Raw genomic sequence first — 24,239 nt, forward strand, 5'->3', positions numbered from 1 at the left:
CAATCATCATATCACAAGGACACTTGCTCAACTATGTTCAATAGAAGCATTTTTTTTTGTGAGAGCCATAACCTGGAAACAACCTTGATGCCCCTCAACCAAAGAATGGATAAAGAAAATGTGGTGCATTTACACAATGTAGTACTCAACAGTAATAAAAAATGACATCAAGACATTTGTAGGCAAATGGATGTAGAAAATAAATCATCCTGAGTGAATTATCCCAGACCCTGCAAAACAAACATGGTATGTACTCACTCATAAGTGGATATTAGATGTAAAGCACAGGATAACCAGGCTACAATCTACAGCCCCAGAGAAGCTAGATAACAAAAAGGACCATAAGAGGGACACATGGATTTCCCTGGGAAGGGGAAATGCATGAGATCTCCTGGGTAAACTGGGAATGGGGATGGGGGAAAAGAAGGAAATGGATGGGCAGATGGGAGCATGAGTGGTTGAACTGCGATGGGAAGGAGGGGGAGAGTAATGAAAGAGATATCTTGATAAATGGGCCAATTAGGGGTTATAGAGAAACCTGGTGCAAGGGAAACTCCCAGGAATCCACAAAGATGACCCCAGCTAAGACACTAGCAATAGTGGAGAGGGGGCCTGAAATGGCCTTCTCCTGTAATCAGAGTGGTGACTATCCAAGTTGTCATCAGAGAGCCTGCAGAGGAAGAGCCTAGATAGTAAATGATGGAAAGAGACATAGAGATCTACAGTCAACGGCCAGGCCAAGCTTCATGAGTCCAGTTGAAGAGAGGGAGGAGGGATTGTATGAGCAGGGGAGGTCAAGATCATGATGTGGAAACCCACAGAGACACCTGAAACAAGCTAGTGAGAGCTCACAGACTCTGAACCAACAGCTAGGGGGCCTTCATGAGACCAATCTAAGCCCTCTAAATATGGGTGACATTTGTGTAGCTCTGTATGTTTGTGGAGCCTCTAGCAGTGGGATCAGGTGTTCCCGGTGCTTCAGCTGGCTTTTTGGAACATATTCCCCATGCTAGGATGCCTTGTGAAGCTTGATGCAGGGGGAGGAACTAAGTCCTGTCTCAACTTGATATGTAATGCTTTGTTGACTGCCATGGGAGTCCTGTCCATTTCTGAATGGAAGAGGAGGGGATGAATGAGAGGGAGGATGGGAGGTGGGGGAGGGAATAGGAAGTGAGGAAGGAGGGGAAACTGTGGTTGGTATGTAAAATAAATGAAAAAAAAATAACAACACCAAAAAAAGGTTGGGCTGTATGCAAGCCTGAAGAGCATTTTCTTAATTAGTGCTTGATGGGGGAGGGACAAGCCCATTGTTGGTGGACCCATTCCTGGGCTGGTGGTACTGGGTTCTATAGGAAATCAGCCGGAGTAAGCCATGAGGAGCAATCCAATAAGCAGCACTCCTCCAGGGCCTCTGCATCAGCTCCTACCTCCAGGTTCCTGCCCTGTTTGAGTTCCTGTATTGACTTCCTTCAATGATGAACAGTGATATGGAAGTGTAAGATAAATACCCCCTTTCTTCCCCCAAATTCCTTTTAATCATGTTGTTTCATCACAACAATAGTAACCCTAAGACAGTAAGTTTATGAATTAAAACCACAAACTGAAATGACACGAAAAAACATATTTGTAATTTGTCTATATGGTACAGCTTTTGTGTTCAGAATAAATAACTGATACAACTCAGGAAAAAAATGATCCCTAGTCATCAGGGAAATGCAAATTAAATATGTTGTGAGATACTAGCTCACCCCAGGTAGATTGGCTATAATCAAAATAACTGACAACAAATGTGGCAGAGGATGTGGAGAAAGAGGAACACATATTAACTGCTGCTGGGTGTGAAAATTAATACAGTCATTATATAGAGCTTGTGGAAGTCCCTTTGAAATATCACACGACTCAGCTATTTTACTGGGCGTATACCCAGAGATCCTGTACCCTACCATAGAGATATTGGCACCCCATGATTGCTGCTGGCTTATTCAATATAGCAAGGAGATGAACCAATCTAGATGCCCATCACAGATGAATGCCTAATGCAAGTGTAGTGCATATAGCAAATGAAATATTATTCATCCCTAGAAAAAATGAAATCACAAATTTTACAGGAAAGTGGATAGACTTAGAATATATACTGTTAAATAAGATCACCCAAACTCAGAGGAAAAACTACGTGTTCTTTATTGTGTGTGGATCCTAGCCTATATAATGAATGCATGTACATATGTAGTTAAATATGTAGAGGTACAGTACAACATATAAGAAGAGAAATATGAAAGGGTAATTTTAAAGAGACAAAATACTCCTTAGTGAGCTCACATACATGCTGTACTTTGTGTGGGTCCTCTGAATGCTCGTTCTCTCAACATGGAACACAGTTTTGATGTAAAGCAGGTTTTTAACAAGCAATATCCACATGTAAATCTGTGCTGCCACTCTACTGGGTGCCCAAATTTGAAGTTATGTTTTTCATCTTTTAAATGTCCCTGTACAATGCAGTTCTTGTAAGTGCTACCAACTTAGGGTGCATTATTCTTTAAACAAGAAATCCAGTGAGTAAAAGTTTCCAAAGTATGTTTAAATCATCATAATTGGGGAATTTCTCAAAATTCCAGGAAATGCTGACATACTGCCCCTGAGTCCCCAAGACTAACACACCAGGAATTAGCAACACTGAAAAGTTTGCAGTGTTTGGTTTAGTTTTCATTTTATGTTGTAAGTCTAGAATGTCTTATTGTTAGTGAATGAATGTACTTTGCTTTAAAATTTACAGTTGGAATAAAATGATTTTAGAGTTTGCAAAGAACTTGGATATTTCTGCCCTGAACAAGATGTACAAAAAAAATTAATAAAAACACATGGGAAAGGGGGCACAACATCATCAGTCTTCATGGAACTGCAGATCAAAATGGCAGTGATTACCTCAGCTATTATAGTCTCCAGCAAAAGTCTACCTAGATCTTCAAAGGCTGCTGCTCACTTTGACCTTCAGGGAACTTGGTGCTCAGCTTCATTCCAGCATTTGTAGCTTGGCTACCATCCTTGTAGTAGCCCTAACATGAGCTGCAGGTCTCCTCATGAACAACAGGGGGCGACAATAAACCACATAATCAACAGGGAGAACTCCTTGAGGTGTGACCCTATCTTGCAGCCTTGTTTCCAACCCAGGTCCAACAGACCTAGGCTCCCTCACATAATCGTTTCTTTGTCACTGAGACCCCCACTCTGCAAGGAGACCCTATTTAGTCCCCTCCCTTCTCTCATCATCCATGAGGAAAGACAGGAAGATCACAGGGCAATCACCAAGTAGAGCAAAGGCAATCCAGAAGGTCGAGGAGGGCATGGGCAGACCTGAATCACATTCAGCAAGCGAAGCAAGCTAGGGGTGGAGGAGTCTCCCTGGTGCCCTCCATAAGAAGCCGGAGAACAGGGTCTTCTTCCTATGGCACACAGGTCACCTCCTCCTGCACAGCAGAATATGAACCCCTGAGATAACCTGTATTCCTTCATCAGACACCTGACTGGTGACACTAGTGATGACAGGTCTGGGCCCTCCACAGGCATCACTCAGCTGGACCTTTTCCTGCCCCTAGAGTAGACTGCCACTCCCTGCTGGGAATAAATCCCACCTTCCCTGAGCATTGAGATCACAGGACAGACTGGGCTCTGCTAGGTTTTGGGGTCTCAAGGAAATACATTCTTGGCTATAGGAAGTTCAGGGACAAGGCCCTGGGGTGAGCTGCTGTTTTCTTGGGACACAGGATACTTGTCAGCCTTTCGGCTCAAAGTATGTTCTAGAACACTGAACAACAAAGGAACAGAAGGATGGGAGGCAGCAATCACAGAAGAACAGAGCAATGCACACACAGAGACTCTACCCCTAGCCCATCTGACTCCATGAAGTGCCCTCCTCTGGGAGGAGGCTGAGGTCTGGGAATAAAATCAGAGCAGACACCAGAGGAGCCCAGCTTGGCAGCAGCTTCAGAGTCAAACCTCCTCTCCAGAGGAAGAGCCTAGCCCACAGCAGAGACCATGGAACTCACCTCAGCCCCTCTCCACAAAGGACAGGTCTCCAGGAGGGGACTCCTGCTCACAGGTGAGGAGACTTTCCTCTGGAGTAGAGAGTTGGGGAGTTCACAGACTGGATGGAGTCTTCTGGGAGAAGGAAGGAGCCTGAGAAATGACATCTGGCTCTGCTTGAAGCCTGAGACCATCAGGAAGCTCACAGTGGATGGGAATTGGGAAGTGGGGAGGAAAAACTCAGTTGTTCCCCATTGTAGGTTTATCAGCACTGGCCACTGTATCCTGAAGTCTCAAGTTGACAACTCCATCAGGGTGACTCTCCAAGTAAAACTCAAAGTGGGGGAGTAAACAACATCATTATGTAGGACCCTGAGAAATCTGCAAATAAACCCCAGGCTCTGGGACACTCATTTGCTCACAGGTATCTGAGCCCATTTGAGGTAGAGAGGTTTGAACCAAATCAAACTAGTCCTCCTCACAAAGCCCTGCTACTACTGGGCAGGAAGATAGAGCAGCAAGGACATCTAGAAGGTGGGCCCAGGGGTTGACAAGCACTTCAGAAGAAACAGAGCAGGGACAGGTCAGAAAATGAAGGCACAGAGTCTTTTAGAGGAGGAGGTCAGACAAGACATGCTACACTCACCACAGATTCTGAGTATGAGCAGGGATCTGACGGCAGTGAGGGGTGAGCTGTGTAGTCACTATGAAGCCAGTTTCATAAAGTGGAAAGATTCAGGGGGTACTGATGAATGGGTGTGATGCTGCTGACCTCCCCTCACCAGGACACACACACCAAGGCTGAGAGTTAAACACCCCCATTTCAAATTTCTACCAAAAGCAAAAGTCGTAATAATGATAGACTTTTTTTCTCTCTTCCCTCTTAGTCTCTCTTTTAACCTGCTGGACCTCTACCACCACTGCCCAATACACGACACTTGAAGCAGTTCCACCCATTGTTGCTGTAGGGAATGACGTTCTTCTAGTTGTCCACGGTCTGCCCTTGCAATTCACTCGCTTTTACTGGTACGAGGAAAAAAACTCTGTGAAGCACGTGATAGCCACAATTACTCTTCAGCCAACTTTAATAGTAATTGAGCCTCAATACCGTGACAAAATGACAATGTACCAAAATGGATCACTGCTCATCAGGAATGTCAGTAAGAATGACACAAGAGTCTACAAAGCAACAATGACGAATATATACTCTGTTGATACGAATCTATCTGTGGATTTTCAAATATACTGTGAGTAATTCTCTGTAACCTCTGGGTCATGGGTGGAACTAATCCTACTTCACCTATAGAGCTGTCACTCCTGGATGACTCTGTGTCGTGGTCCCCACATTGTAATACAAACATTTAGTAAAGGACACACAGTGGAGAAAAAGGCAATAAGTCAGGATGCCCCACTTGAATTCACCCTCAGAGAAGAGGGGTGAGGTAACTGAGCTCAGGCATGTTAGACTCTTCCCAGGGTCTTAGATGCTCATCATGAACTTGGCTTTGAGGAAGACCCTTCAGGACTCAGTAAGGGCCTGGCTGAGGAAACCATGAGAGTCTCACCCCTAAATAGCTTTTCTCAAGAATTCCATGCCAGACTGATCCAGGAATCCAAAAAGCTTGTAGACTGGGTTGGAATTTGATCTCCTGTTGGAGTTGACAGGGGACAACAATGGATTGTAGACTGGGAGCCTGCTGACAGTCAGCCTCTGAGAGCCATGTCTGAGGTAGGTCACCTGGGCATCTCCTCCTGAGACTCAGTGTGCTCAGCATATGTGGAGAGGTAGGAAAGGCAATCATCCAGCTCTTCGGATGGTCTTCTGAGACCTCCCAGGAAGGTCAAGAGCCCTAAAGGGATAGAAGAAAAAGTGTACAAATGGCAGCTCCTTGCCTCTAGGGGTCAGGCCTAGGGATTATTTCCTGCAGGCAAACACTAATAGACACTGCTTGGTGGAAGGTCAGGTTGTTGTTCACATTTAATGTTAACTTGCAGGTGTGACAATGATCATTTATCAAGTGTCCTATTATAGGGAATCTGAGACAGGAAACACAGTCACTGAGTCAGGGTCACACAGGTTGTGGATAGCACAAGCTATCTGTCCACAGCCACATCTCCAGCCTCCCCACCATGGAAATGGTACTAAGTGACCTTCACTCTTCTAGATCATTTTGTGGAATCAGGACTCCCTTCTTCATGTGAATCAACATCAAACACCTGACAAGAATGGCCCACCTGTGGCCCAGCCACACCTAAATGTCAGCCAGATCCTGAGCTGTGTGAGGTCTCTGACAGGCTGTCAGGTTTCTCAGGGAGGCTCAAAGAGAAGACAAATCATGGCCTATCTGTAGGAAAGCTCTGAACAGCAAAGGCTTGGAGGGCTCTGGTTTATACTCAGCAGGGGAGGTTAGTGTAGCTTGAAGGACTCAGACCTTGTGTCCCTGAGGACCAGGAGATAAAATGAGGTATCTCATTCTAAGTCTTGAGTCTGACCATCACGAAACACTACAGTTCAGTTCACTTGTGAGAGTCTTTCCTTCTCTCATACACAGCGCAGGAGGTCCCATTATCTCTAAGCACTCAGCCATTCCCTCTGCCTGTAATTTGCTTCCTGCCTGATTCTTTAAGGATCTGGGTTGGTTGAAAGTTAAGAGACTTTCTCTGGTTGTAAGAGGCCTTTGCAAGAGTCAGAAGTACCACACAGGGCAATCATCTCTCTGTGGTCAGCACACCACCACTACCCAAGACCAACATCACAACCAACAATTCCAATCCCATGGAGGGTGAGGACTCAGTAGCATTAATGTGTGAGCCTAGGACTCAGAATACAACCTACTTGTTGAGGATAAATGATCAGAGCCTCTCAGAAGAGGACAGGCTGAAACTGTCTGAGGACAACAGGATTCTTACTTTACTCAGTGTTATGAGGACTTATGGTGATATTTTAATTGTACTGAAATGTGGTTTTGTTTGTATGATAATAAATAAAGTTGCCTGGGGGTCAGAGCTAATAGCAAGTCATAGCAGAAACTGGGCGGTGGTGGTGCACGCCTTTAATCCCAACTCTTGGGAAGCAGAGAGCTAGGTGGATCTCTGTGTATTCAAAGATACAGCCAGTATGGAGACACACACCTTTAATCTCAATAACAACCATAGAAGACCTGGGGGTCTGTACAGACAGGCAGTGACAAGGAGGTCATGTGGTTGGGTTTACAACCAATGACAAGGCAGAACAGAAAGTCAATAAAAAGCACAAACACACAGGAAGTAGGTCTCTTGTGGAGAGGTAGGACAGCAGCGACAGTGAAGGGTAAGGTTTTTAATCTCAGCTCTTAGCTATTGCTCTGACCTCTTGGCTTTCATCTCTGAATCGGCTCTGTGTTTCTTATTTAAAAAGATGGTTACATCTACAAGGACTGACACAGGAACCTATGAATATGAACCTGGAACCCAGTGAGGGACTCCATAAGTGACCCATTCTCTCAGAACATTACTTTAAATATTTTCTGTTTCATCCTGGCCCCAACTGCCTAAATACAGAGGGCTAGAGCTACTATACTCAGTCCCAGTCCACTTGGGTTTATGACACAGACCTACCCTACAGATACCTAGGCTGCCAGGGCATCCTGTCCCAGGCCAAGCATCTGTGGACATGCTCAGCATTGAGCTTTAATGGGATGCAGGTAATTCTGCCTAGAAGACTCAGGGTGATGGAGACAGGGGACATGTCAGACTTAGTCTCAGTGCACTCAAGTGTGTGCAGTGGGGATATCTGTGTGTTGTACTTGAGAAAGATCAGGGCTTGTGAATGCTGAATGAGTACCCTTCTGCTAATCTGCACCCCAGCTCTGAATAGGACCTGCTCAACTAAGGTTAAAGCACACCTCAAAGAGATACTATGTCCTTCTACAGAACAGGATTTCCCCTTCCCTAAGCTGATGTCACATGTGACTTTATTCTGTTTGCTCCAGATGATTTAAATGTCCTGATCATATCCCCCTCAAATATTCATTTACATTCAAGGACAAACCTCACATCTGCCACACAGATGCTAACTCACCTGTACAGTACTCTTGGTTTGTCAATGGAGAGCTCCAATCATCCTCCCAAGACCTCTATATTCCCAACATCCATACTAATAATAGTGGATCTTATACCTGCCTCATCTATAGCTGTCACTGTCCTCAGTAAGACCACACTCAAGAACATTACAGTCCTTAGTAAGTACATCTCTGAAATATCAGCACCAGGTTTGGAGTGGAGTCTTTTGGCTTTCTGGGAAGATGCAGAAGCATTTAATTTCCAGCCCATGTCTATGGGAACAAGCAAAACTGTCTTCCCACATGCCACCTGCTCTGTCCCTATGTCTATTGACCTCCTGGTTCTCTGGTTTCTGGCTGAGAGGGATGGAGCCTGCAATGTGAGGAGGAGCTTCTCCCAGTCTTGGAAAGCCTTTGCTTGTGTGAGGGACTTTCCATGGTTAGGAGAGCCTCCAGGTCAGGATTTCTTTCTGTGCCTAACACAAGCTTTCCTGTCCACTCCATTTTCATTTTATGACCTCCATGACCTACAAGGAACACCCAGGCATTTCAACTGTGCTCACATTCTTATTCTTCAAATTCGAAGAGAAATTTCCCCCCACATCGGGACTAGACCTCTGCTAGCTAGCATGTCTACTCCTGTCTCTGTGTGGGGTGGCTGGCTCAGCTCTGATTCCATGGGATGGGGAGAGTGGGTGGAGAAGGTCTCTGGGAGCCCTGTTCTGAGTCAGGGTAAAATCATGTCACTGACAGTTGATGATGTTCTTTTGCTTACTCTTCTCAGGCTCCAAAAAAAAAAAAATGTTGGCTGAGTGTGGTGGCCCACACCCTTGATGCCAACACTGAGTAGGTAGAAGAGGTAGATAGTGTGAGTTTGAGGCCAGCTGGGTCTACATAGCAAGTTCCAAGCAAGCTAGAACTGTACAGTGAGACCCTGTCTCAAAAATTATCAGTACTGAGTATTAGAGTGGCAGGCTGTGGTCAGCACTGTGATTATTCACTTCTCTGTAGTATTTAATCCATATCCATGGGACAGGAAATACAATTTTTCTACAAACAGAAATTCTTCAGTTAGGGATTTCTCCCAGTCCTGAGGTATAGCCTTTAACATCTTTAAGATTAGCTGGGCCATCTTAACCCTATGACAAATTATTTAATAAAAAATAAACAGAAATCTATTTTATAAAAGAGGGACCTGATAATTCACACTCACAGAAAGTGTGAGCAAGAACTCCCACAAAAATCATTGGGAAATACATTTCCCCACCATGAGATTTCTGGACAGGTAGGTTGAAGAGGCTCCCAGTGTGGAATATACACAAATATCCTGAGTCAGGGCCACTGTGAGTGATCTTGATGGAGTAAGATTCAGCTCTCTTCTTGCAAAACATATCTTCAACCCAAAGATGTGATCTTGCAGAGGGCTACTTCATTCTATGGACTCTGGGAGCTGTCTGAGATCTCTGAAATTGACGGACTCTCAGCTGGCCCCATCCCTTGTTTATCCACAGATGCAGTGACTAAACCCTCCATCCAAGTCAACAAAACCATAGAAAAAGACCTGGTCTCTGTGTTCCTGAAGTGCCCATCAATTGCCATTGATAACTCCATCAGTTGGTATTTCAAAGGCCAGAGACTGGGGATCATGAATAGGATGACACTGACCCAGAACAATAGCAGCCTCCAAATATTCCCTGCCAGGAGGGAGGATTCAGGGGATTATCAGTGTGAGGTATCCAATCCACTTGAGTCCAAGATGAGTGACCCCCTCCAGCTGGATGTAATAGGTGAGTGACCTCTGTTCCCCTCTTACTCCATAGTGTTGGGGATGGGGGCAGTTTCTTTATCATCAGAGTGCAGAATGGGTAAAAGGTACAGGGAGGAAAACATGGTTCAAATTACAAATAGAGCCAGCTTGGTGATGGATGCATGTTAATCTCATGATAACATGCCAAGCAAGCTGAGCAGAGTGCAGCATGCCTTTAACCCTAGCACACCAGAGGCAGAGACAGTTGGACCCTGGATATTCAAACACAAAATCACAGTAGCCCTGTCTCACATTCCCACAGCTTCACATGATTGCCTTGATGAAATTGATGGAATTCAAGGATTGGAAGGAAAAGGTAGAACTAACCTAGAAACACAAAAGGACACTTGCTAAGATCATCACACTTCATCTCACCCAATCAGTCTTCCTCCAACAAGGTGGGAAAGTGTTTATCAGCTGTTAGAGTTTCCTGGTAGAAATTTCCCAGTCAATTATGCATACTGTCGTATATTCTGCATATAGGGAAAGTTTGACTTCTTCCTTTCCAATTTGTATCCCCCTGATATTATATTGTTGTCTTATTGCTCTACTTAGAACTTCGAGTACTATATTGAATAAACATGGGGAGAGAGGACAGCCTTGTCTTCTTCCTGATTTTAGTGGAATCGCTTTGCGTTTCTCTCCATTTAATTTGATGTTGGCTGTTAGATTGCTGTAAATTTCCTGTATTACATTTAAGAATCTTCCATGTATTCCTGATCATCCCAAGACCTTTGTTTGGGGGTTTGGATGAAGGGGTTTTGGATTTTGTCAAAGGCTTTTTCAGCATCTAATGAGATGATCATGTGGATTTTTTCTTTCAGTTTGATATATGGTGGATTACATTGACAAATTTTTGTATTTTTTTAATTTCAAATTTTTATTATTATTTTATTTTACAATATAATTTAATTCTACATATCAGCCATGGATTCCCTTGTTCTTTCCCCTCCCGCCCCCTCCCCTTCCCCCCAGTCCACCCCCCTATTCCCATCTCCTCCAGGGTAAAGCCTCCCCCGAGGGTTGAGATCAACTTGGTAGACTCAGTCCAGGCAAGTCCAGTCCCCTCCTCCAAGGCTGAGCCAAGTGTCCCTGCATAAGCCCCAGGTTTCAAACAGCCAACTCATGCACTGAGCACAGGACCGGGTCCCACTGCCTGGGGGCCTCCCAAACAGATCAAGCCAATCAACTGTCTCACCTTTTCAGAGGGCCTGATCCTGTTGGGGACCCCTCAGCCATTGGTTCATAGTTCATGTGTTTCCATTTGTTTGGCTATTTGTCCCTGTGATTTATCCAACCTTGGTCTCAACAATTCTTGCTCATATAAACCCTCCTCTTTCTTGCCAACTGGACTCCCGGAGCTCCACCCAGGGCCTGGCCGTGGATCTCTGCATCCAGTTTCCTCAGTCATTGGATGGGGTTTCTAGCACAACAATTAGGGTGTTTGGCCATCCTATCACCAGAGTAGATCAGTTCAGGCTGTCTCTCGACCATTGCCAGCAGTCCATTGTGCGGGCATCTTTGTTGATTAAGAACAGAGGGGGAGAACAAGAAATAGGAGACCATGGTAAATGGAGACCACATGAGAATAGGAAAAAGCAAAGTACTAGAGAGGCCCACAGAAATCCAGTTGGCGAGAAAGAGGGACCAGGTCCTGTGCTCAGTGCATGAGTTGGCTGTTTGAAACCTGGGGCTTATGCAGGGACACTTGGCTCAGCCTTGGAGGAGGGCACTGGACCTGCCTGGACTGAGTCTACCAGGTTGATCTCAACCCTTGGGGGAGTCTTTGCCCTGGAGGAGATGGGAATGGGGGGTGAACTGAAGGGAAGGGGAGGGGAGCAGGAGGGGGGAGAACAAGGGAATCCATGGCTGATATGTAGAATTAAATTATATTGTAAAATAAAATAATAAATAAATAAATAAAAAGAAACAAAATGCCATTTCATAAAAAGAGGGACCTGACTCTTCACACTCACAGAAAATGTGAGCAAGAATTCCCACAATAATCATTGGTAAATACATTCTTCCCATCATGAGATTTCTGGACATTTGGGTTGAAGAGGCTCCCAATGTGGAATCTACACAAACACCCTGAGTCAAGTCCACTGTGGGTGATCTTGGAAGGAATAAGATTCAGGTCTTTCCTTATAAACCATATCTTGAACATGTGATCTTGCAGAGGGCCCATTCATTCTATGGGTCCTGGGAGCTGGCTGAGATCTCTGAGGGTGAAGGACTCTCAGCTGGTCCCCTCCACTGTTTATTCACAGAACCAGTGACTAAACCCTCCATCCAAGTCACCAACAACACATTTGAAGACCTGATCTCTGTGTTCCTGACCTGCTTGTCAAACGACACTGGGATCTCCATCCATTGGTTCTTCAAAGGCCAGAGTGTGGAGCTCACAGATACGATGAGGCTGTCTGAAAGCAACCATACCCTCCTAATATACTCTGTGAAGTTTGAGCATTCCGGGGACTATCAGTGTGAAGTATCCAATCAAGTCAGTTCCAAGAGGAGTGACCCCATCCAGCTGGACATAATACGTGAGTGACCTCTGCTACTTTCTTACTTAATAGTGTTGGGTATGGGGGCAGTTTCTTTATCAAAAGAGTGCAGAATGGATCAAAGTCACAAGGAGAAAAACACTGGTCAAGAAACAAATACAGCCAGTTTGGTGATGGATGCATGTTAATCTCATGATAACACATCAAGCAAGCTGAGCACAGTGCTGCATTTATTTCTGTGTGGCAATTAGGGGTAGGTACTGGGAGTGAGTTCAGCAGGCACTCTTCCCAACTGAAGCCATCTTGGTGGCCCATATACTGACTTTCTTATCCTCATGCTGATATTTGAAGCATGACATCCCTGCACAAGACGCTTTTTTCTAATAACTGTTTATTTGTGATGTTTAGTAGTATGTGTGTGTATATATATGGTTAATGGAACTGGAGAGATAGCTCAATAGTTAAGAGCCCTAGCAACTCTTTCAATGGACAGGGGTTCAATTCCCAGCACCCACATGGTAGCTTATTACTGTCTCTAATTGAAGTTCCAAGGAATTCAGCACCCTCATTTCTTCTCCTCATATACCAAACATGCATGTAGTGCAGAGACATACAAGCAGCCAAAATGCCCATATGGTGCATCTGGCATCATAACAAAGATACCATTCGAAATCCAATGTCAAGGTGCTTTCATCCTGTCTCCAAAAAAATCTGATGACTTTCAGCTCTGATCCATTTTAGGTCTTTGATCCACATAGAGCTGATTTGTATATGTTGTAGGTGAAGGCTTAACTTCATTCTTTTACCTGGACATCCCATTTTCCCAACATCCCTTGTTTAACTCATTATTCATTCATCATTGAACAGTCTTAGCAGCCTGTTCAAAACTCATCTGGTCACAGAGGGGCAGATGGACAGGAAGAATGCCTTCTACTTTCTGTAACTCAATAGGACAACTCTGTTTCACACCAATTAATTCAAAAGAGCCAGCAGAAATGATTTTTTTTATATATTTTTTCTTTCCTTTTTTATTAAGAGATGTTCTACTCATTTTACATTTCAACCACAGATTCCTCTGTCCTCCCTCCTCCTACCTCCCAGCCTTCCATCCCCAAACACACTCATCATTCCCACCTCCAACAAGGCAAGGTCTTCCCTGGGGAGTCAGCAGAGCCTGGTACCTTCAGTTGGGGTAGGTACAGTTCCCTCTCCCTGTACCAAGGCTGAGCTAAGTTTCTCAGCATAGGCACTAGGTTCCAAAAAGCCAGGTCATGAACTAAGGACAGGTCCTGGTCCCACTGCCTGGGGTCCTGCTAAACAGGTCAAGCTGCATAACTGTTTCACTTTTCCAGCGGGCCTAATCCAGTTCCATGGGAGTCCCTCAGCTATTGGACACAGTTCATGTGTTTCCACTAGTTTGGCTAGTTGTCTCTGTACTTTTTCCAATCATGTCTCAATATCTCTTGCTCATATGATCCCTCCTCTCTCTAGTCGATTGGACTTCTGGAGTTCCACCTGGAGATTGGCCATGGATCTCTGTATCTGCTTCCATTGTCTCTGGATGAGGGTTCTATCATGACAGTTAGGGTGTTCAGCTATCTGACCACCAGTGTAGGTCAGCTCAGGCACCCTCTCAACCATTGCCAGTAGTCTATAGTGGAGTCATCTATGTGTGTTTCTGGGGACCTCTCTAGTACTCTGCATCTATTCCCATGGTGTCTTCATTTATCATGATATCTCTTTCCTTGTTCTCCCACTCTGTTCCTGATCTAGCTAGGACCTCCTGCTCCCCTAAGCTCTCTTTTCCCCGACCCTTGCCCTCCATTACCACCTCTCAACCCCAGTTTGCTCATGTAGATCTCATTCATTTCTCCATCGCTGGGCAATCCTGTATCTTTCATAGGGTCCTCTTTACTAGGTAGCCTCCCTGGAGCTGTGAGTTGCAGTCTGGTTATCCTTTGCTTTTCATCTAGTATCCACTTATGAGTGAGTACATACCATGTTTGTCTTTCTGAGTTGGGCTATCTCACTCAGGATGATTTTTTCTAGTTCCTTCCATTTGCCTGCAAATTTCATGCTGTTATTGTTTTTCTCTGCCGAGTAGTACTCCATTGTGTATATGTACCACATTTTCTTTTTTTTAATTTTAATTTTTTAATTAATTTTTTAAATTTTTTATATACATATATTTTATTTTACAATACCATTCAGTTCTACATATCATCCATGGGTTCCCCTATTCTCCCCCTCCCACCCCCTCCCCTTACCCCTAGCCTACCCCCCATTCCCACCTCCTCCAGGACAAGTCCTCCCCCGAGGATTGCGATCAACCTGGTAGACTCAGTCCAGGCAGGTCCAGTCCCCTCCTCCCAGACTGAGCCAAGTGTCCCTGCATAAGCTTCAGGTTTCAAACAGTCAACTCATGCAATGAGCACAGGACTTGGTCCCACTGCCTAGTTGCCTCCCAAACTGATCAAGCCAATCAACTGTTTCACCTATTCAGAGGGCCTGATCCAGCTGGGGGCCCCTCAGCCTTTGGTTCATACTTCATGTGTTTCCATTCATTTGGCTATTTTTTTCAATAATTGAGTAAAACTGAAATTTATTATAAGCCACAGTCATCCTAGGGACCTCAATGCTATATATATAGCCTCCATGGTTCTATGGGTTGTGGTCTGATCTTTATTTTATATCTAGAATCCACTTATGAGTGAGTACATACGATGACTGTCTTTCTGGGTTTGGGTTACTTCACTCAGGATGATTTTTTCTAGTTCCATCCATTTGCCTGCAAATTTCATGCTTTCATTGTTTTTCTCTGCTGAGTAGTACTCCATTGTGTATTTGTACCACATTTTTTTTTCATCCATTCTTCCGTTGATGGGCATCTAGGTTGTTTCCAGGTTCTGGCTATTACAAATAGTGCTGCTATGAACATAGCTGAGCATGTATCTTTATGGTATGAATCAGCATTCCTTGGGTATATGCCCAAGAGTGGGATGGCTGGGTCTTGAGGTAGTTCTATTCCTAATTTTCTGAGAAACCACCATACTGATTTCCACAGTGGTTGTACAAGTTTACACTCCCACCAACAGTGGAGGAGTGTTCCCTTTGCTCCACATCCTCTCCAACATTGGTTGTCATTGGTGTTTTTGATCGTAGCCATTCTAACAGGTGTAAGGTGGTATCTCAGAGTCATTTTGATTTGCATTTCTGTGATGATTAAGGATGTTGAGCATTTCTTTAAACGTCTTTCGACCATTTGTAGTTCTTGTTTTGTGAATTCTCTGTTTAGCTCTTTAGCCCATTTTTTTAATTGGCTGTTCAGTACTTTTATGTCTAGTTTCTCGAGTTCTTTATATATTGTGGAGATCAATCCTCTGTCAGATGTGGGGTTGGTGAAGATCTTTTCCCATTCTGTTGGCTGTCTTTTTGTCTTATTGACTGTGTCTTTTGCCCTGCAAAAGCTTCTCAGTTTCGAGAGGTTCCATTTATTAATTGTTGTGCTCAGGGTCTGTGCTGTTGGTGTTTTATTTAGGAAATGGTCTCTGGTGCCAATGCGTTCAAGAGTGCTTCCTATTTTCTTTTCTATTAAGTTTAGTATAACTGGATTTATGTTTAGGTCTTTGATCTACTTGGACTTGAGTTTTGTGCATGGTGACAGATATGGATCTATTTGTAATCTTTTACATATTGACATCCAGTTATGCCAGCACCATTTGTTGAAGATACTTTCTTTTTTCCATTGTATAGTTTTGGCTCCTTTGTCAAAAACCAGGTGTTCATATGTGCATGGATTAATGTCAGGGTCTTCAATTCGATTCCATTTGTCCGTATGTCAGTTTTTATACTAGTACCAAGCTGTTTTTATTACTATAGCTCTATAGTAGAGTTTGAGGTCAGGAATGGTGATGCCTCCAAAGGTTGCTTTATCGTATAGGATTCTTTTAGCTATCCTGGGTCTTTTGTTTTTCCATATGAAGTTGAGTATTTTTCTTTCCAAGTCTGTGAAGAATTGTGTTGAGATTTTGATGGGGATTGCATTGAATCTGTAGATTGCTTTTGGTAAGATTGCCATTTTTACTATGTTAATTCTACCTATCCATGAGCATGGGAAATCCTTCGATTTTCTCATATCTTCTTCAATTTCTTTCTTTAGAGATTTAAAGTTCTTATCAAAAAGTTCCTTCACTTGTTTAGTTAGTGATATCCCAAGGTATTTTATATTATTTGTGGCTATTGTAAAGGGTGATGTTTCTCTGACTTCTTTCTCAACCCTTTTATCATTTGTGTATAGGAGGGCTACTGACTTTTTGAGTTGATCTTGTATCCTGCCACTTTACTGAAGGAGTTTATCAGCTGTAGGAGTTCCCTGGTAGAGTTTTTGAGGTCACTTATGTATACTATCATATCATCTGCAAATAGTGAAAGTTTGACTTCTTCCTTGCCAATTTGTATCCCTTTGATCTCCTTTTGTTGTCTTATTGCTCTAGCTAGAACTTCTAGTACTATATTGAATAAATATGGGGAGAGTGGACAGGCTTGTCTTGTTCCTGAATTTAGTGGTATCACTTTGAGTTTCTCTCCATTTAATTTGATGTTTGCTGTTGGCTTGCTATAAATTGCTTTTATTATGTTTAGAAATGTTCCTTGTATTCCTCTTCTTTCTAAGACCTTTATCATGAAGGGGTGTTGGATTTTGTCAAAGGCTTTTTCAGCATCTAAGGAGATGATCATGTGGTTTTTTTCTTTCAGTTTGTTTATATGGTGTATTACATTGACTGATTTTCGTATGTTGAACCATCCTTGCATCCCTGGGATGAATCCTACTTGGTTGTGATGGATGATTGTTTTGATGTATTCTTGGATTCGGTTTGCCAATATTTTGTTGAGTATTTTTGCATCAATGTTCATGAGGGAGATGTTCATGGTCTGTAGTTCTCTTTCTTTGTTGCATCTTTGTGTGGTTTGGGTATCAGGGTAATTGTAGCCTCATAAAAAGAGTTTGGTAGTGTTCCTTCTGTTTCTATTGTGTGGAACACTTTGAAGAGTATTGATATTAGTTCTTCTTTGAATGTCTGGTAGAATTCTGCACTGAAACCATCTGGTCCTGGGCTTTTTTTTGGTTGGGAGACTTTTGATGACTGTTTCTATTTCTTTAGGGGTTATTGGTCTATTTAAATGGTTTATCTGGTCTTGATTTAATTTTGGTATGTGGTATTTATCCAGAAAATTGTCCATTTCTTCCTGGTTTTCCATTTTTGTGGAGTACAGGTTTTAGAAGTATGATCTGATGATTCTCTGGATTTCCTCATTGTCTGTTGTTATGTCTCCCTTTTCATTTCTGATTTTGTTAATTTGGGTGCTCTCTCTTTGCCTTTTGGTTAATTTGACTAGGGGTTTGTCTATTTTGTTGATTTTTTCAAAGAACCAACTCTTATTTTCATTGATTTTTTGTATTGTTCTCTTGTTTTCTATTTCGTTGATTTCAGCCCTCAATTTGATTATTTACTAGCGTCTATTTCTCATGGGTGAGTTTGTTTCTTTTTGTTCTAGAGCTTTCAGTTGTGCTGTTAATTCATTGGTATGGGATTGCTCCATCTTCTTTATGTGTGCATTTAGAGCTATGAATTTTCCTCTTAGCACTGCTTTCATAGTGTCCCATAAGTTTGGGTATGTTGTACTTTCATTTTCATTGAATTCTAGGAAATCTTTAATTTCTTTCTTTATTTCTTCCTTGACCCATTGATGTTTCAGGTGGGCATTATTCAGTTTCCATGAGTTTTTGGGTTTTCTATAATTTTTGTTGTTTTTGAGGTCTAACTTTAAGGCATGGTGGTCTGATAAGTTACAGGAGGTTATTCCAATTTTTTTGTATCTGTTGAGATTTGTTTTGTGGCCAAGCATGTGGTCAATTTTTGAGAAGGTTCCATGGGGTGCTGACAAGAAGGTATATTCTTTTGTGTTAGGATGGAATATTCTGTAGATATCTATTAGGTCCATTTGAGTCATAACATCTGTTAGGTCCTTTATTTCTTTGTTAAGTTTCAGTCTGGTAGATCTATCTTTTGGTGAGAGTGGTGTGTTAAAATCTCCCACTACTAATGTGTGGGGTTTGATGTGCGTTTTAAACTTTAGTAGTGTTTCTTTTATGAATGTGGGTGCTTTTGTATTTGGAGCATAAATGTTTAGAATCGAGACTTCATCTTGGTGGATTTTTCCCGTGATAAATATGTAATGTCCATCCTGATCTCTTTTGCTTGATTTTAGTTTGAAGTCTATTTATTAGATATTAGGATAGCTACACCAGCTTGTTTCTTAGGTCCATTTGCTTGGAAAGCCTTTTCCCAGCCCTTTACTCGGAGGTAGTGTCTGTCTTTGAAGTTAAGGTTTCTTGTATGCAGCAGATGGATGGGTCCTGTTTTCTTATCCATTCTGTTAGCCTGTGTCTTTTTATAGGTGAGTTGAGACCATTGATATTGATGGATATTAATGACCAGTGATTGCTAATTCCTGTTATTTTTTGTGGTTGTGTTGTGTTGTCCTTCTGTGGTGTATGTTGGTGTGGGATTATCTATTGCTTGATTTTTCATGGATGTGTTTAGCTTCTTTGGGTTGGATTTTCCCTTCTAGTGCTCTCTGTAGGGCTGGGTTTGTGGACAGGTATTGATTAAATCTGGTTTTATCTTGGAATATTTTGTTTACTCCGCCTATGGTGATTGAGAGTTTTGCTGGGTATAATAGTCTGGGTTGGTATCCGTGGTCTCTTAGTGTCTGCATGAGATTTGTCCATGATCTTCTAGCTTTCATAGTCTCTACTGAGTAGTCTGGTGTTAATCTGATGGGTTTGCCTTTATATGTTACTTGGTCTTTTTCCTTTGCTGCTCTTAATATTTTTTCTTTGTTCTGTGTGTTTAGTGTTTTGATTATTATGTGGCGAGGGGACTTTTTTTTTTTTTTTTTTGATCCAGCCTATTCCGTGTTCTGTAAGCTTCTTGTATCTTCATAGGTATTTCTTTCTTTAGGTTAGAAAAGTTTTCTTCTATGATTTTGTTGAATATATTTCTGTGCCTTTGAGTTGGTCTTCTTCTCCTTCTTCTATCCCTATTATTCTTAGATTTGGTCTTTTCATGGTGTCCCAAATTTCCTGGACGTTTTGTGTTACGACTTTTTTGTCTTTAGTGCTTTCTTTGACTGATGAATCTATTTTCTCTATCGTGTCTTCAGTGTCAGAGATTCTCTGTTCCATCTCTTGCAATCGGTTGGTTATGTTTGTTTCTGTAGTTCCTGTTCATTTAGTCAGGATTTCTATTTCCAGCATTCCCTCTGCATGTGTTTTCTTTATTGTCTCAAATTCATTTTTCAGATCTTGGAATGTTTCTTTCATCTGTTTAATTGCTTTTTCTTGGCTTGATTTGATTTCTTCCCATTTTTTGTTCGTTTTTTTCTTCCATTTCTTTAAGGCAGTTTTTTATTTCCTCTTTAATGGAGTTTTTCACTTCCTCTTTAAGGGAAGTTTTTATTTCCTCTTTAAGGGAGTTTTTCATTTCCTCTTTAAGGAAAGTTTTTATTTCCTCTTTGAGGGAATGTTTTATTTCTTCTTTAAGGGCCTCTATCATCTTCTTAAAGTCATTTTTAGGGTTGATTTCTTCTGTTTCTTCTGTCTTGGCATGTTCAGGTCTTGCAGATGTAGAATCACTAGGTTCTGATGTTGCCATATAGGTCTTTATGTTGTTGCCTGTATTTTTGCACTGGCGTCTACTCATCTCTTCCTCTGTGTGGTGCAGGTGGTGTCTGTGTCTGAGAGTGCCTATCTTGTTCTAATTTTTGTCTTGGTTTAGTAGGGGTTCTTGGTTAAATTGGTGCTATTGAGCTATTTCTTCAGGGGCAGCTGATTTCAGTTGGTGAAGTATATACTTATGATTCTTGTGATCTGGTTTGGTGGCTGGGTAGCGCCTTCTTCTGTGTTCCCAGGTCATGTTTTGTTCATTTGTCAACTCCTCAGCTGATCTTGTTTCTTCAGACTTCAAACTGTAGGCATCTGAATCCTCTCCCAGATGGGTTTCAGCTGAGCAGGGTAGTTTCACCAACACCTCCAAGTTTTTGGGTTTCACAGAATCAGCAGCTGGGCCCTGGGTTGTCCTCAGACGGGAGTGTTCAGATTCTTTCTGGTTCCGTCCCACGGAGATAGCTTCTTCCCCAGGTGTTGGGGTTAGAAGCGTCCCTGTTCCAAGCTGTGTCTGCTTGTCTCCGTTCCTGGGCCTGTCTACCTCTGCGGTCCACTACCGGGCCTGTATGTCTCTGCCAGCTGCCACTGGGCCTGTATGTCTCTGCTGGCTGCCACCGTGGGCCTACCTACTTCCGGCCTACCTACCTCTGCTTGTCACTGCTGCCGGGCTGTCTACCTCTGCGGTCCGCCACCGGGCCTGTATGTCTCTGCAGCCTGCTGCTGGGCCTGTATGTCCCTGTCGGCTGCTGCCGCTGGGCCTGTTTACCTCTGCGGGCCGCCGCTGCGGACCTACCTGCATCTGCTTGTCTCCGCCGTGTGGCCTGTCTAACTTGGTAGTCCGCCGCCAGGCCTGAATGTCCCTGTCGGCCACCGCCGCCGGGCCATCTACCTCTGCGGGCCGCCTCCGCGGGCCTACCTGCATCTGCTTGTCTCCGCTGCCGCTGGGCCTGTCTACCTCTGTGGGCCGCTGCTGGATCTGAATGACCACATTTTCTTTATCCATTCTTCAGTTGAAGGGCATCTAGGTTGTTTCCATGTTCTGGCTATTACAAATAAGGCTGCTATGAACATAGTTGAGCATATGTCCTTGTGTGGTATAATTGAGCATTCCTTGGGTGTATGCTCAAGAGTGGTATAGCTGGGTCAAAGGGAGATCAATTCCCAATTTTCTGAGAAAGCATCATACTAATTTCCAAAGTGGCTGTATAAATTTGCATTCCCACCAACAGTGGAGGGGTGTTCCCCTTGCTCCACATTTTCTCCAACATAAGCTGTCTTCAGTGTTGTTGATCTTAACCATTCTGACAGGTGTAAGATGGTATCTCAGAGTTGTTTTTATTTGCATTTCCCTGGTGTGTAAGGATGTTGAGCAATTCCTTAAATGTCTCTCAGCCATTTGAACTTCTTCTGTTGATAAATCTCTGTTTAGCTCTGTAGTCCATTTTTAATTGGACTGTTGGGTATTTTGATGTCTATTTTCTTGAGTTCTTTATATATTCTTGATATCAGCCCTCTGTCAGATGTGGGGTTGGTGAAGATCTTTTCCCATTCTGTAGGCTGTCATTTTGTCTTATTGACTGTGTCTTTTGCCCTACAAATGCTTCTCAGTTTCAAGAGGTCCCATTTATTAATTGTTGCTCTCAGTGTCTGTGCTACTACTGGTGTTATATTTAGGAAGTGATCTCCTATGCCAATGCATTCAAGACTACTTCCTACTTTCTCTTCTATCAGGTATAGAGTAACTGAATTTATTTTGAGGTCTTTTATCCACTTGGACTTAAGTTTTGTGCATGGTGACAGATATGGATCTATTTGCAGCCTTCTACAAGTTGACATCCAGTTATGCCAGCACCATTTGTTGAAGGTGCTTTCTTTTTTCCATTGTGTAGTTTGGGCTTCTTTGTTTAAAATCACCTATTTGTAGACATTCCAATTATTGTCAGGGTCAAGAACTTTAGAGTCTTTAGTAAGTGGGTCTCAGATATATCAGCACCAGGTTTGGAGTGGAGTCTTTTGGCTTTCTGGGAAGATGCAGAAGCATTTAATTTCCAGCCCATGTCTATGGGAACAAGCAAAACTCAGTCTTCCTCCATGCCACCTGCTCCATCCCTATGTCTATTGACCTCCTGGTTCTCTGGTTTCTGGCTGAGAGGGATGGAGCCTGCAATGTGAGGAGGAGGTTCTCCCAGTCTTGGAAAGCTTTGCTTGTGTGAGGGACTTTTCATGGTTAGGAGAGCCTTCAGATCAAGATTTCTTTCTGTGCCTAACACAAGCTTTCCTGTCCTCTCCATTTTCATTTTATGACCTCCATAACCTATAAGGAACACCCAGGCATTTCAACTGTGCTCACATTCTTATTCTCCAAATTGGAGGAGAATATTCCCCATACATGGGGAAAAGACCTCTGCTCAGAGTTCTGCTCCTGTCTCATGGGTGTGGTGCCTGGCTCAGCTCTGACTCCATGGGATGGGAAGAGTGGGTGGAGAAGGTGGGTGGAATCCCTGTTCTGAGTCAGGGTGAACTATGTCACTGACAGTTGATGATGCTCTTTTGCTTACTCTTCTCAAGATTCAAAAAACAAATATCAGCTGAGTATGGTGGCACATATCTTTGATGCCAGCACTGAGGAAGGAGAAGCAGGTAGAGAGTGTGAGTTTGAGGTCAGCCTGGTCTACATAGCAAGTTGCAAGTGAGCTAGGATTATACAGTGAGACCCTTTCTCAAAAATATTAGTACTGAGGATTAGAGTGTCAGGCTATGGTAATCACTGTGATTATTCACTTCTTCTCTGTAGTATTTAATCCATATCCATGGAGCAGGAAATACAGTTTTTCTACAGACAGAAATTCTTCAAATATGGATTTTTTGCCAATCCTAAGGTCTAGCTTTTAACACCTTTAAGATTAGCTAGGCCATGTTAACCCTATGACAAATTTTTTAATAAAAATTAAAAGGTTATTTCATAAAGGCACGACCTAACTGTTCACACTCACAGAAAATGTGAGCAAGAATTACCACAAATATCATTGGGAAATACACCCCTCCTTATGAAATTTCTGGACATGTGTGCTGAAGAGGCTCCCAGTGTGGAATCTACACAAATAACCTGAGTCAGGGTCATTGTGGGTGATCTTGGTACGAGGAAGATTCAGTTCTTTCCTTACAGACCATATCTTGAACGTGTGATCTTGCAGAGGGCCCCTTCATTCTATGGGCCCTGGGAGCTGGCTGAGATATCTGAGGGTGAAGGACTCACAGCTGATCCTCTCCACTGTTTATTCACAGAACCATTGACTAAACCCTCCATCCAACTCACCAATACCACAGTCAAAGACCTGACCACTGTGATCCTGAAGTGCTTGACAAACGACACTGGAATCTCAATCCATTGGCTCTTCAAAGGCCAGAGTCTGAGAATCACGAATAGCATGAGGCTGTCCCCGAAAAACAGCACCCTGGAAATAGTCTCTGCCAGGATTGAGCATTCTGGGGACTATCAGTGTGAAGTATCCAATCAAGTCAGTTCCCAGAGGAGTGACCCCATCCAGCTGCTCATAATACGTGAGTGACTTCTATTGCCTTCTTACTCCACAGTGTTAGGAGTGGGGGCAGTTTCTTCATCAACAGAGTACAGAATGGGTCAAAGTCACAAGGAGAAAAACACTGGTCAGGAAACAAATACAGCCAGCTTGGTGATGGATGCATGTTAATCTCATGATACAACACCAAGCAAGGTGAGCACAGTGCTGCATGCCTTTAACCCCAGGACAGCAGAGGCAGAGGCAGTTGGATCTCTATGAGTTCTTAACCACCCTGGTCTTAGTAGCCAGTTTCAGGTTAGCCTGAGCTACATAGTGAGACCCTGTCTCAAAAGAGAGAGAACATGAAGCAGGAGGCATAGAAGTACAAGGCCACTCAACTGAATGGACCAGGCTCTGCTGACTCCCCATGGGAGACCTTTCCTTGGAAGGGGTGGCAATAGGGGGTGTATAGAGTGGAAACACTGAGGGCTGAGCGAATGAGGAAAGGGGAATCTGTGGTTGGTGTGTAATATAAACAGAAAATCTCTTAATAAAAAAAGTAGTACAAGGCCAGCCCAGATTACATTGTGAGACCCTGTCAATAATAACAACAAT

The 24,239-nt window shown here is 43.1% G+C and overlaps 1 protein-coding gene across 1 annotated transcript; it reads left to right on the forward strand.

The window, feature by feature from the left end:
• The first annotated feature begins 9,705 nt into the window (after nucleotides 1-9,705).
• LOC114688527 (carcinoembryonic antigen-related cell adhesion molecule 1-like) lies at nucleotides 9,706-23,672 on the forward strand. Its single transcript, XM_037210979.1, has 3 exons — nucleotides 9,706-9,847; nucleotides 12,138-12,413; nucleotides 23,389-23,672. Exons 1-3 carry the CDS (start codon nucleotides 9,706-9,708, stop codon nucleotides 23,670-23,672), a joined length of 702 nt encoding a protein of 233 aa, XP_037066874.1.
• The last annotated feature ends 567 nt before the right edge of the window (nucleotides 23,673-24,239 follow it).

The sequence above is a fragment of the Peromyscus leucopus genome, chromosome 1 (assembly GCF_004664715.2).
Source record: "Peromyscus leucopus breed LL Stock chromosome 1, UCI_PerLeu_2.1, whole genome shotgun sequence".
Taxonomy (NCBI): Eukaryota; Metazoa; Chordata; class Mammalia; order Rodentia; family Cricetidae; genus Peromyscus; species Peromyscus leucopus.